Source organism: Cyprinodon tularosa, unplaced genomic scaffold (genome assembly GCF_016077235.1).
Source record: "Cyprinodon tularosa strain WSP-4 unplaced genomic scaffold, ASM1607723v1 ctg277, whole genome shotgun sequence".
Taxonomy (NCBI): Eukaryota; Metazoa; Chordata; class Actinopteri; order Cyprinodontiformes; family Cyprinodontidae; genus Cyprinodon; species Cyprinodon tularosa.
Genome location: NW_024038982.1, coordinates 1,137,370 through 1,150,788, shown reverse-complemented (window position 1 = coordinate 1,150,788; position 13,419 = coordinate 1,137,370). Strand labels below are relative to the sequence as shown.

The window sequence follows — 13,419 nt, the reverse complement described above, 5'->3', positions numbered from 1 at the left end:
TCTCCACTCCACCATCAGTTTCAGTCATAGTTGCATATCAATCAAAATTAAGCGCTATGTTTCCTGCCGAGGTCTGAGCGCCAAAGACAAAGTATATGTATCAATACAAGTTTTTCAGATTGGATTCAGATCGAGCCTAAGCCTAGAGCTGCTCCCAGCATTAGTCTGCCCATTGAAGCACAATGTCCTACAGAAACATTTGATCATGTAAACAGAGAACACATATTGATTATTCATCGTTTTCTTTGTCTTTCTGGTCTGTTGTAATAAAGCAGGATTTAGATACAGATCATAAAGGTAATCTCTGCAAAGGCCCAGCTCTGGTTTATGATAGCTGATTCCTGCAAAACAAACCCAAAGAAAAGTGCATTTTTAAAGGAATATGTTTTTTTTTTTGCATGCAGATTTCAATCCACAGGCAATGGACCGCCAGTCCTCCGGGTTTTTTAGTTTCTCTGTTGAGTTGGCAGCAACATGGGATTATATTTCTCAGCCGAGCACCTCAAAGCAAACCCGATCCGCTGGCGTTACGTAACAGTCGGTGACATAACTCCCTCCAGCCCGGCCTGGGACAGCAGGGAGGGGGTGAGAGCAGAGGGGCTGGTCCGGTCCAGCTGCACCCTGCACTGCTGCCGCCACAGGGTGAGAGCAATTATTTTAAAACATAGGAGGAGGGGTTGCTCTGTAAGAAAGAAAAGGAGACAGGAGGAGAATTATGTTTGGGTTTCTGGACTTATGAGGACAGAAAGAAGAGAGATGGCGGTACATGTTTTTAAATGTCTGCGCCGACCCGGGCGCTAGAGCAAACAACAGGTAGCATGCTTTCTGTCATCTTTGCTTTTAAAGACAGGATCGCTTTGGCTGACCTCTGATGTTTGCCCGTGGCTGTGTGGGTGAGAGGTGAGTGTGAGAGAGTGTAGGTCCATCCAGCGGCTTACAGGAGCGTAATGGAATATGAGGAGCCAGACTTTCTACCTGCAGACACCCCCAGGAAAAAAGGTAAGCCAGGGCCGGCCCTAGTCATAGACAAACCCCTGGGCCTCTGTGCACCCTGCTAATACCAAGAGGAAGTGTAAGTCTTGAAGGACATGTTGACAGCTGCACCAATCCATACAGGTGCATCTCAGTCAATTAGAATACAATCACAACAATCGTTTATGCCAGTTGCTCAGTTCAAATACTGAAATTAATGTTATAATTAATGTTATAAAATTATTATTATATAGATTTTTTCTTCTTCAATAATGTTCCTTACAGCTAATGAAAAAAAAATGTCCCATGTGATGTCATATCTGGATTCACTCTCACTAATCGCCATGTTAGTTTGCAGAATCGCTTTAGAAACAACTTAGTGTATTTTACTATATATATATATATATATATATATATATATATATATATATATATATATATATATATATATATATATATATATATATATATATATATATATATATATATATATATATATATATATATATATATATATATATATATGGGGAGCAGTGTAGGGTTAAGGGTCTTATTGCTCAAGAATCCAAAGTGGAGGCTGTGGGGATCAAACTGCTTACTGCACTGCTCATGGGCACATGGGCACTGCTGAAACCCACTAGGCCATCACCTCCCCCAATCTAATGTTGATATTGGATCAGAACTTAAAAAAAAAAAGATCTTAACGTCACTAGTGTAATATAATTCTTTTAAAGTTATTTGGTTACATCCTATTGGGTGAAAGGAAGTGCCAACCATCCAGATGGTTTGGCAAAGCTCAGTTTTCACTACATTCTGAAAACATTAAATAGGAATGACCACAAATGGAAAGTTTAAGAGATGAATGTAAGTGAAGCCTTGAGGCACCCTTGAAAAACATCAAGAATCTACTGTGATCACTTATATTTCTGTAAAAAAGGGTGTTTAACTGTATGTATGGGTATTCCGATAAACTATATATATATGACAGAACCTCTGGCACCCTCTGTTACCCATTGTCTGAGACATTCACCGAGCACAGTCTGTTGGAGCCTTGTTCTTGATGTACTTATGGATCTTGGATGTTTCATCCTGGATAGTGGCTCTCATGCTCACTAGTCCTCGGCCTCGTTCCTTTCGACTAGCGTAGTCTCATGGTGCTGGATTTGGGGTAGAGCCCTCCTTGCATGGTTAGGAGATTTCCTCCTTCATCTGTGTCCTATATATAATCTTTTTCCAAGCTTATTATTCCTGCAGGGTATCTGATTACTGGTAGATCATAGCCATTTATTGCCCAAGACTTATGAGCTGGCTCCTTAGGACCTGCCTTACTTGTTGGAGGTATTTGGCCATAGACGCTTTCCTTGTCACCTCTTTGAGGTTACCATTTGCTTGTGGGATTCCGAGGTACTTTTAACTATCCTCATTGTCTGCTATTGTTCCTTCTGGGAGTGAGACCCCCTCTGTGTGGACTACCTTCCCTCTCTTAGTCACCATCCGACCACAGTTCTCTAGTCCGAATGACATCCCCTCTACATGGATGACATCAAGCTGCACAACCTGCCACTACATTTTACACTACATTCAGTCATTCACCCATTCACGCGCACACTGATGGTGGCAAACTACATTGTAGCCAAAGCTGCCCTGGGGCTCACTGATAGAAGCAAAGCTGCCATACACTGGTGCCACCAGTGCCTCTGACCACCATCAGTAGACAATGCGGGTGAAGTTACTTGCCCAAGGACACAACAATAGTGAAAACCAGAGCCAGGGCTTGAACCAACAACCCTCCAGATGAAGGACAAACTCCTGCATCCGAAGCCACTTACATAAATAAATAAAAAAGTAAATGCACTAAAGAGGAGATGGAGACAATTAATTTCTGCCTTGGCGAATCTTTACCTGACATGACTGACCAGCTGTTCCCACCACCTGAATTCTCCATGAGAATCACTTTTCTCTCTCCATGTCTCCTGATGGCAAGAACCGTCGATCAGACTAGTTGACACGAGAAAGTAAATAAAACTTACCTAAGGACAACCCATTTATTAAAACCTTGGTCCATCACTGATTTTCCATGGTAGCTTGCCAACTCTGCTTCCTGTTTACTACAGCTAAGTTAAACGTTAGCATATGATGACATTAAGCTTTGCATGGCCTTGTTAATTCGCTCCAATATATGGAAACACACTTAATTTGCATTTCGTTTTTTTCTGTCTTTCTAAAACTTTGCTCAAAATTTGTTCATGTTTGGATGAAAAGATGGTTATAAAAGATAAGTTTGATCGCAACATTGTCTGTTTTCTACCTTATAGGGGCAATCCCAATAGCAGTGATGGATGTACCATTTTCTTGCTTACTGGTCAAGAGTATCACTGTGATTTCTATGTGTTTGTCCAAAGTCATCGTGAATATGGTGGCGCAGCCAACAAGGATGGCACGTGGAACACTTCTGTTTCAGACGTGTAGGATCTCTGTTTTGTATGGATGGTGGAAGGTGGTTTAGTAACATAGAGGGGACTGTAAAGCAAAGCTCATCTAAAATGTTGTGGAGGATTCACAAGGTGTGGGCTGCTGTGGAGCTGGTGCTTACTAAAGCAAAAACTATTCTACAAATGCCTTACTTGCTCCAGTGAGGAAAAGGTCAGTTTTTTTTCTACGTGGGTCAAAAGGTCCTCTTTTCAGATGAAAGAAAAGTTTTCATTTTTTGTACATAAATTTTTTTCAATAAGAAAAGAGGCCATAAATTCAAATTGTTTGAGGTTCAGAGTAAGATTTTGATTTATGGAGCCATTTTATCTGCTGCTGCTTGGTTTTCATCAAGTCCAAGTATATTTCTGAGCAACTTTTGCTTCCCTCTGCTGAAAAGTTCTTTCGACAGGTTTATATTGCATTCTTGCAGGACTTTGCACCTACTTACACACTACTATAAGTACTTAAAGCTGCTTTGAGTTAAAACTCCCTTTTTGTTAGTCTTACGTAATATTTTAGATTTCCAGAACCAAAATTTGGGGTTTTCATAAGCTGTTAGGATTAATCATCCAAATAACCAGAAATAATTTTCCTAAACTATATCGCTACAGAAGTTAAGCTTAAAGTATTAAATTAAATGAAATACACTTACTCTTAATTACCTGCGATGTGCTTGTATTAATGAAAACCTTCATAGTTTAAAAAGGATGTTCACAGTCATGGTTAAAAGCTGATGTAATAACATCTGTTTTTTGTGTTTATGGTGGGAAAAAAAAATGTTACGCCCTCATTATCTGTTTGCACGGACATCATGGATTCATGTGCTTTCCCATGGTGGCTTGTGACTAAAACATTTAAACATTAAAATGAGAAGTCAGACACTGCACAAAGACACGGAAGAAAGAATTGCATTAATAAATTAGCTGTCTTTCTGGTTTGATAATGAACAGAGAATAATAATTTAACAAAGCTGGTGTGGCCTAAGCAGCATACAACGCTTTGCTCTTAACAGTTTTTCTTTTTAATTGAAATGATTTTTGAATTGATGATTTTTTTTTAAAGTTCAGCTGCCAAACAAAATCCAATAATTTAATAGATTAATACAGATTAACAATACTGAAAATTTTTGATTAATAAATGATCTGACTATTTACATTACTTTATCGCCTCATTGATCCTTTTATTACACAACAATAGCTGCATAATTCAAATAAGCCTATCACTGTGTTTTCTAGCTGCCGTAGTGTGTTCCCACTCTTACACACTCTTTATATCACCTGTCACTCCTCTCTCTCATCAGTCTTTACCCCAGTAACCCTCCTCATCCCATTCATTGTGCTGCAGTAAGGTGCTCTGAGTGGGTAAGAATGGCACTAAGATGGAGTAATCCGCTGGGATTAACCCTTATTTTTGCTTCTGCTTGTGGCCAATACCTTTCTATTCTAAGCACTCACTTGCTATAATCAAACTATTGGCTACCAGTGGAGATAAGTCTGTTTGTCCTCCTGCTACAGAAAACCACTGCACATCTTTTGCTAAACGCTTAATGCAAGGTGACAGTTCCTCATCGTCTAGGGATAATCATGCATAAGTGCACAATGCAAAGGAAACACTCTTACTTCTTTAAAAAAGTGCACTAGGAATCTCTACTGTTTGTTTTAAGCCAATGCAGGATGATTTCATCTTAATCAAGCTGCAGTCAAATGCTGAATTCTATGAATTTTACTTAAATGCTTCTTAAAACTATAAATGCACTGTATGAAAGAACTTTGGGAATGCAAAGTGATGACTTTGAGGCATGGCTGTATGAAAATTCTGTCAAGGGGAAAATGCATGAAGACTATTACAGCGTAAGCCATAGATGAAAAGGTCATTAAAAAAACATGCACAGACACACTTCATAGACAATTCTCTTTATATGTGTATTAATTTGACATCCAAGAAAGTATGCATGAACAGGAAGACAATACAGCTCCAATAATAATAATAATTCATTTAATTTATACTGCACTTTTCACCAAAAAGGCCTCAAAGTGCTACAAAAAAGCATTTAAAAAAGCATTAAAAAAAGAAATACGTAGAAATAAATGAAATAAAATAAAATAATAAAAGCTGTTTTAAAAGAGAAAAAAGAAACATCTAAGAGGGACCAAAAGTTTTGCTAAAAAGAAATGGTTTAAGGCCTTTTTTTAAAACACTCAGGGCCGGATCTATCAAAGGTTTGCGTGTATTAAAACGTGAGCTATTTCACTGCGCACGCTAAAAAATGTAAAAACTGATCTATCAACAGCGTGCTAAAAGGATTTGGTCTTTAAAACGTGCTAAATAGCGCCTCTTATCTATTTAGTACTTTTTCTGCAATGAATATGCAATATGGGGCGTTTACACGCTAAAGTGCGTCTTGTGGGAGGAGAACATGTAAATATATTAATTTAGCACTCGCAAAGTGATTTATCAAACCTGAACGCAATTTTGCTAACGGTATCTGACTCTATATTTAACACGTTTCAAAAGAAGGTGCAAATGGTCTGTATGCGTAATTGCGCACACATGGCAGCGGTTATTGTCGCAAGAAGGAGACATGGAAATAAAGCAAGGAGACGCAGAGAACGCATTTTTTCACTCCGTGTGAATATTTTTGCAATGAACGAGGAAACGATCATCAAAACATATCGTTTATCCAGCATTGCCATTTTGGAGCTGTTGGGGGAACTCCGAATGGATTTGGAGCCAGCCACAAGGAGGACCCACGCAATACCAGATATCACAAAACTCCTTGCAACATTGCACTTTTTTGCATCTGGGTCATTCCAGCGTACGGTTGCAGCGAGAGCTGGGATCTCCCAATCTCGTTTTTTCAGAAGTGCTGTCCGACGGGGTCGGGGTTCTCCCCCTGCGCCTGTGGAGCAACGTACCAAATGCTGCGGGGATCTCATCCACAGTCACAGGCCAATACAAAACACCTGTTTTTTTTTTGTTTTTTTTTTACTGCAGCACATACCACCTTAGGGAATAAAGGTTGCCAATTTATATATATATATATATATATATATATATATATATATATATATATATATATATATATATATTTACTTATTTATTTTTTTTGTTGGGGGTCACTGTAAGATTTAAATTTCTTAATGCACTAGTTTGTACAGACTACAAACTACTTTGCCGCAAACCACAAAACGCGCAAAACCATCATTTAAATAGGGCGTCTCCAACAGTTTTGCACCTTCCACCAGTTACGCAATCACTCATGTTAAATCACCCGCAAACCATGGTTCAGCCCCTCGCGCAAAATTCCAGTTTGCGAGCGCAAATTACTGCACGCAAAATTGGATCTTGATAAATCCGGCCCTCAGTGGACTGAGGTGCTCTCAAGGTGTCAGGGAGGGAATTCCACAGATGTGGGGCAGCAGCACATAATGCTCTATCTCCCATTGTTCATGCAGGAATGCTTTTCTCAGCTCCACCTCTGGACACCTTGCACCCCTACTATAACTGTAACTTGTATTAAAGTTTCACTATAAAAAGTTTCAAAAGTAACAGTATGTCAGAGATAAAAGTAAGCAGTGAAGTCAAAGGAGTTGAAGTTCTCTGGGACAGGATTGGGTCAAAGTCAAAACCTAGGGACATATATAAAGAAAATATTTATATGCATTGAATGTTACAGAAAGATAATTTGTCGGGGAAATTGTGACGTGTCGAACATAGAGCGGAGAAATGGCCTTATCCTCCTTAAGTTTCTCAGGTTCAAGCAAAAAAAAGAAGAAGAAGAAAAATGAGGGTAAACTTGTGTCAAGGCTTTGAAAGAGAGGTTGTCGCTTTCCATTTGGATAGGTGAATTAAATGTTTGCTAATGCTAATAAAAGGGCATGCAAGCATGAATGCGCCACTCACTGGCCAGGAAAGTAAAACATGAAAGAACATGAAAGAACAATACAAAAACGAAATAAAAGAAAAAAGTAAAAAAAATAATTAAATTAAATTAATTAATTAAATTAAGTGTATTTACCCCTAATAAGAGCGAGTAATAAGATGATGTGCCAACTGAATGAGTATTTTTACTCTTAAAAGTATAAAATTATCAGGCATGCTTTGGTTGTGTAGTGGTAAGCGCACACAACCCTTGGTCGCCTTAGTCCTTGATGCAGGCGATCTGGGTTCGAGTTGGTCCTGTGGTCCTTTCTTGCATATCTCTCCCCCTCTCTTATACTCCCTTTCCTGAGCTGTCATCCAGAAAGATGAGCCACTAGTGCTGTGAAAAGGAAGATAATTAAATATTATGTGCTTAAGAAAATACCATCTAATTGTTTTTTCTTATTTTAAATGTAGATGTTCTAATTCCATTGGCAAGGTGTCTCACTTACCCCCTGAATTCAAGAACAAACGCACTCATGACTTGTATAGATTAAAATGTTTTGCAGTAAAGAACTGAAGCTGTCAATCAGGGGTGTCAAACTGGTTCCAGAAAGGGCTGTGTAGCTGCAGGTTTTCTTTCCAACCAAGCAATGGCACACCAGACTCCAATCTGAACATGATGATTTGATGAGATGACTGGAGTCTGGTGTGCTATTGCTTGGTTGGAAAGAAATCCTGACGCCACACGGCCCTTTCTGGAACCAGTTTGGCACCCCTGCTGTTAATGGTACTAGAGATGCTTCAAAAATATTAAACCTTGTGTCGGAATTTTTTTTTTTTTAAAACAATTATGTCTCAATAATACTTTGACATAAACTTTCTGAAATATTTTTTCAGTTTCTTATGGACTAATAAGTGTAAAAACTACAGCAATCAGTTTGTAATAGTAACTTGTAAAAAGTGATGGCTTTGTACATGACCTTTAATGCAACATTATAAAAATAGGATAAATTTTTTTATAACTAAACTCACAATTTGATTTCCTCTATGTGTTTTACCGTACAACCCAACATTGCTTCAGTTCAAATGATAGAAAAAAAAAATTTTTAGCACGTGACAAAATGCCAAATATGATAACATTTTAAAGCAGCTGCGACACCATTATGCAACGAACACCATGTTAAGTAAAAGTGGAAAAAGACTGTTTTAACAAGAGCAGAGCTACTTAGGAGGAAACAAAATGTTAAAACTGGATGTTAATGGGCTTAAGGATTTGGAGTAAAACAGTATCAGCTTACTTATCAGGTACTGGAACTGGTTTATTCAGGGTGAAGAGTAGAGTCGCCGTGTTCTTGCTGCTACTGTTCAGTTTCATACTGCTGAGCTGGCTCTTCTTGGGGTGATTAGTTTGTTGGGTTTTGTGGCTGCTGTGGGTGTCTTCACTTATTTCTTAAGCACTTTTTTTTTTCATTTGTGTCACCCATATAAAAATGAATCCACCTCCATTTCTTAGAAATTGTGCCGTCATTGCGTATCCGCTGTGGATCTGATCCTCTTCGTCCGTTTATTAATCTAACGCTGGTTTCTGCTGTTGCAGCAGTAAGACTCTAAAGCATCCGGTTGCTAAAATTCTGAAATACACTTTTCTGCTATTCTTTAAATTAAACCATCATGCTTGAGTCATTAGTTTCATACGTGCTGCCAGCCTAAAATATGAATCATTTTTAACAATATTTTCTTGAAGTTCATCCCTTCTCAGCTGCATGGTTAGACTTGGAAAGCCCTTTTAGCTCTAAGGCTGTAGAGTTAATGCTACTTGTTAGACAACAATCCACTCTAATCCTCATGAACAACTAAAGGTATCCTCCTCTGCCCTCAATATAATTGGCATTATTTTGTATTTGTTTGTTTCATTTTAGTTGAATTATTTATGATATTATATTAGCTTCTCTGGAATATTATTTATTATTTAATATTATTTATTCCCTTTTATTAAAAAATTAAAAACCCTCAAAACAATCGTATGGACTCTGTTTGTCTTACATTCAAGAGGATACAAGATGTTTTCATTCAGGCAATGTTTTTAGCTTCCTTTCTGTGCTCAGTGGGCTCCAGCATTATTATGTAATGCAGCGACTGCCACTGCAGGAGCGAGCTTCGATGTCGGAGCACAAACAAGACAGTGAAATTGTGACAGATTTGTTTTGCTGTTGTTTGTACCTTAGCAGAAAATGGGATCCCCTGCAGTCACTAAGTGGTGGCTTAATGAGCGCCCTTAAATCAGGAGTTGCTAAATGTCTTCATGTTCTGTCACTTATATTTATAGAGATACAATTTATTAATTATTTTATTGTAAATGTAAATCTTATATGCACAGAAACCAAGATCAGTAATCCCATTTTTGTTGTTTTATGCATTTCTAAGGTGATTAATTTTCCACAAAAAAAATTTAAATTGTCATTCTTTTAATTATAAGAATCTTTCGTCGCTCTAAAAGTCGAAAACAAAATATTCCTTGAGGTAATAAAAAGGTTTTTCATTCCGATTTCATTTTGTTTCTATTTTAATGAAAAAAAAAATCTCCTTAAAGTTCCTGCATAGTCTGCATTGATGTGTTTTTTAAATTTTCCGTGCGTGCGTGCACTGCTCTGCTTTCATTCCATACTTTCTGCTTATGAAGCAAAACTGATTTGATGAGGGCAAGAAAACAGAGGAAACCACAGAGGACCTGAAGTGGCGCCAGACAAAGGCCGGCAAACTCTGCTCCTTCCATTGATACTTATCTACTTTGACTTTAAACATCTCTTTCTGACACACACACACACCCACTGATGTGTACGGCTCCAGAAATAAACTCTTTAGTTAGAACCGACCCTCTTCTCACACTGCTACACAGACTCTCACAACTGCGGTCAAACAGGCAGACGAAAAAGGAGGACCAGTTGCTTCACAGACACCCACCTTCCTCTGCCTTTATCTCTGCTGTGTAAATGTACTGTAGTGTCACACAAACAGACACCAGCGTAAATAGGAATCTGCTAATTTAACCACTTTTACCCAGGCTTCTTATCTGTCCAGTTTGTGCACTGGAAAGTAAAGAATTCAAAACTTTTCCATAAAAAAGTGACATTTAGGATGAAGACTTAGCTTAAACTTAGTATTTCTAACACAATTTTAAGCTATTTATTTTTCACATTTGTTCAAGAGAAGGGCTAGAGAGCTTAATTGAACACGATAGAGGATTTTGTAGTTTCTGTATTCAGAGATCTCAGCAGTTGGCACAACGTGCTGTCATTTACCTCGACACAGTTAGTCGTGCTGCAGTGCAGGTTTCGGTGGTAGAAGTATTTAGATTATTCACGTGGTGAAAACCAGCCTCGATGAGCTCCAAGCAAAGAAGCGGAGGCATTAGAAATATTTTTTTATTGTGATAACATTTGACTTCTGTCATGTTCTCAAGCAAGACGAAAGCTCATCTTGCTTTAATTTGTGACAACTGTTTAATTATGCTCTATTCAAAAGGCAAATAACTTATGTCATTATCTCAAAATAAAACCTTTTACTATTATAATCTCTGTTTAACACAGTTTGCAAAGTATGGAAACTGAGAGACCTTGAAACAGATTTTGATCACATTATCTTGACATAATGAGCTGTTTGTCCGATCCAGAATTAAAGGGTCATTTCTCAATGTGTCATACTTTTGAGAGGAAAACGTTTAAATTTGGGGGTTCTTTTTATCTCAAGTTAATGATTTTATGATAATCTTTTAATTGTCATCTTTAAGGTAACCATTTATTGTGTCATTGACTCAAGAAAACTCAGTCATGAAATTCTTTTTTAGCTCTTTTTTTAACTTTACATCATCACTTCGAGAAAAGTATTTATGCATCTCAACAATATATTTACGATATTTATTTATTTTGTACTTTTGCTGAATTATTTCATTATTTGGACATTACCTTGTGAAAACCGTTTAATTTGAACATTATCTTGACTGAAATAATTTTGTGATAATAGTTTAGATCTCTTGAGATAACATAGTAGGGTTTTTTTTCAGATAAAGAGATAATACTTGTTATAATTAGGAAAAAAATATTAAAGATTTTCAACTCATTGCTGTCATATATTTTCAGTACTTGGCTTAATAAGAACTGCTCACTGTCAGCATGCCATGATTATCTCTTAATCTTTAGCAAACAATGCACTTTTTCTCAAGATACAGAGATAAGCAAACCTCTTTCTGGTTTTGTTTAGATAACTAGACTGTCAGCCACTGCAACCCGAGAGAGCGGTAGGAAAAAAATATATTAGCAATTAGTTCAGTTTTTTTTTTTTTTTTTTTTTTTTTTTTTTCCAAATCCTATTTAGTAACATTTTGAAGAAGAAAAAAAAACACATTTACAATGCATGGTTGGCCAAAGCATGAAATTCATTTAATGGTATCGGTTAAAAAAAAAATTTGTCTACTTGCCGTGTCAACATATTAGTGAGGTTTGTATGTATGTGATTCCAGTTTCTTTTATTTGTTTTTATATTTGGGTTCTTTTGAAATACTGAATATTTGCTTTAATTGAGACAAACTGCAATACATGCTGTCGTTTTTCATGACTTTATGTTGAGCTAAATCATATTTTCTTTCTTCCTCAGGTGGCGTTGTGTCCAAGAAGACTCATTTGAGTAAGTTATCGGAGCCCAAGCTGTCTTTGCGCTTTAGCCTAACATGATGTGTGTGTGTGTCTGTATATGGTAATGACATTGCTCGTGTTTGTGCTAGATATTTGTGCATGCTCTGCGGTTAACTTCATAGTTTGTGAACATGCAACTTTGCACCTGTACAGAAGACATACACACACTCCCATACATATTGGTGTCGCTGGGGTTGGGCTATTAGGAAACATGGTGGGGATTGTGCGTGTGTTGCACCTGTGCTACCCCCTCCCCCCCCATGTACAAACACATACACACACAAACCTTTACCACGCTGGCATCTAAACGCAGATGACAGAGATAACATCACATCTTTTTTTAACTCTTTTGGTTTAACACTTTCTGCCACAACTTTAGCACACCTGGCCGTGTTATCGAGTGTGGGATGTTCTGCATAACACAGCTTTTATATTAATTGGTGTGCAGATAAAAAGAACAAGAACAGGCCCAGACTGAACAGTGATGCTTTTATGGCTCATTTGGGAACGGGAGTAAAAGCTGAATCCAGAGATGGAGGTATTGCTGTACCATTTTTTCAATAATTCAGCGGCCTCAGGTGAAAAAGTTATAATAAAAAACCTTCTCATCCACCGAAACAGCTGGAGTGTATTGGAAAGTGATGTTTACTCAAATCCTATAAGAAATAAATAGAAATATTTGTTATACTTCAGACTTTTTCTATTTTTGAGTATCAGGACTTATTTGTCAGACATGTTAATACTTGACATAAACGTATTATTCAATTTTAAGTAGCTATTTAAATATTTTCCGAAAAAATGTGTTTCAAAACATGCTTTATCATGACGTAGAGCTACACTTTTTTGTTCTTGTGTTGACATCTTAGCATGGCTCTATTGGCTCATTCTGTCTTGTAAAAGTTCCCAGAATCCCACAGGTTGTGAATGCATCTATCATCTACAATCTCAAAGTCACCAATTTTCTTTCAGAATTAGTTTTGAACTCTTGTTTCAGTGTTTTAGAATTGTAGTTTTCTTACCGTTTGTGGTATAAATTTGATCTCTCCACAATGAAAGAAATTTAAATCAATCTTTATCCTTTCAGCAAAAATGGAGGGATTTATAGTTTTATAATGACTCACAAATATAAGTCTTTATAAATCCATTCAGTTTGATGGAAGCCAGGCTTCATCTAATTACCCCGCTGTTTTCTGTTTGTTTTTTTTTTCTGCCCTTCTTCTGACTGATATAGATAGATAGATAGATAGATAGATAGATAGATAGATAGATAGATAGATAGATAGATAGATAGATAGATAGATAGATAGATAGATAGATAGATAGATAGATAGATAGATAGATAGATAGATAGATAGATAGATAGATAGATAGATAGATTGGCATATCATACTTTATAATTACATTGAAAATGCATTTTGCGCAT

The 13,419-nt window shown here is 37.2% G+C and overlaps 1 protein-coding gene across 3 annotated transcripts in view; it reads left to right on the top strand.

Annotated features, from left to right (window-relative positions):
* Positions 1–572: 572 nt before the first annotated feature.
* Positions 573–13,419, top strand: part of rorc (RAR-related orphan receptor C) — a 31,952-nt gene continuing 19,105 nt past the window's right edge. The window contains exons 1-3 of one of the 3 annotated variants that reach the window (XM_038290155.1): positions 573–813; positions 899–999; positions 11,959–11,988. In XM_038290155.1, coding sequence (XP_038146083.1) covers positions 948–999; positions 11,959–11,988 — 82 coding nt within the window. In that variant the 5' untranslated portion in view covers positions 573–813; positions 899–947. Of the gene's footprint in view, positions 814–893; positions 1,000–11,958; positions 11,989–13,419 lie in introns of those variants that run through there. The other 2 variants (XM_038290154.1, XM_038290156.1) reach the window with 2 other exon arrangements.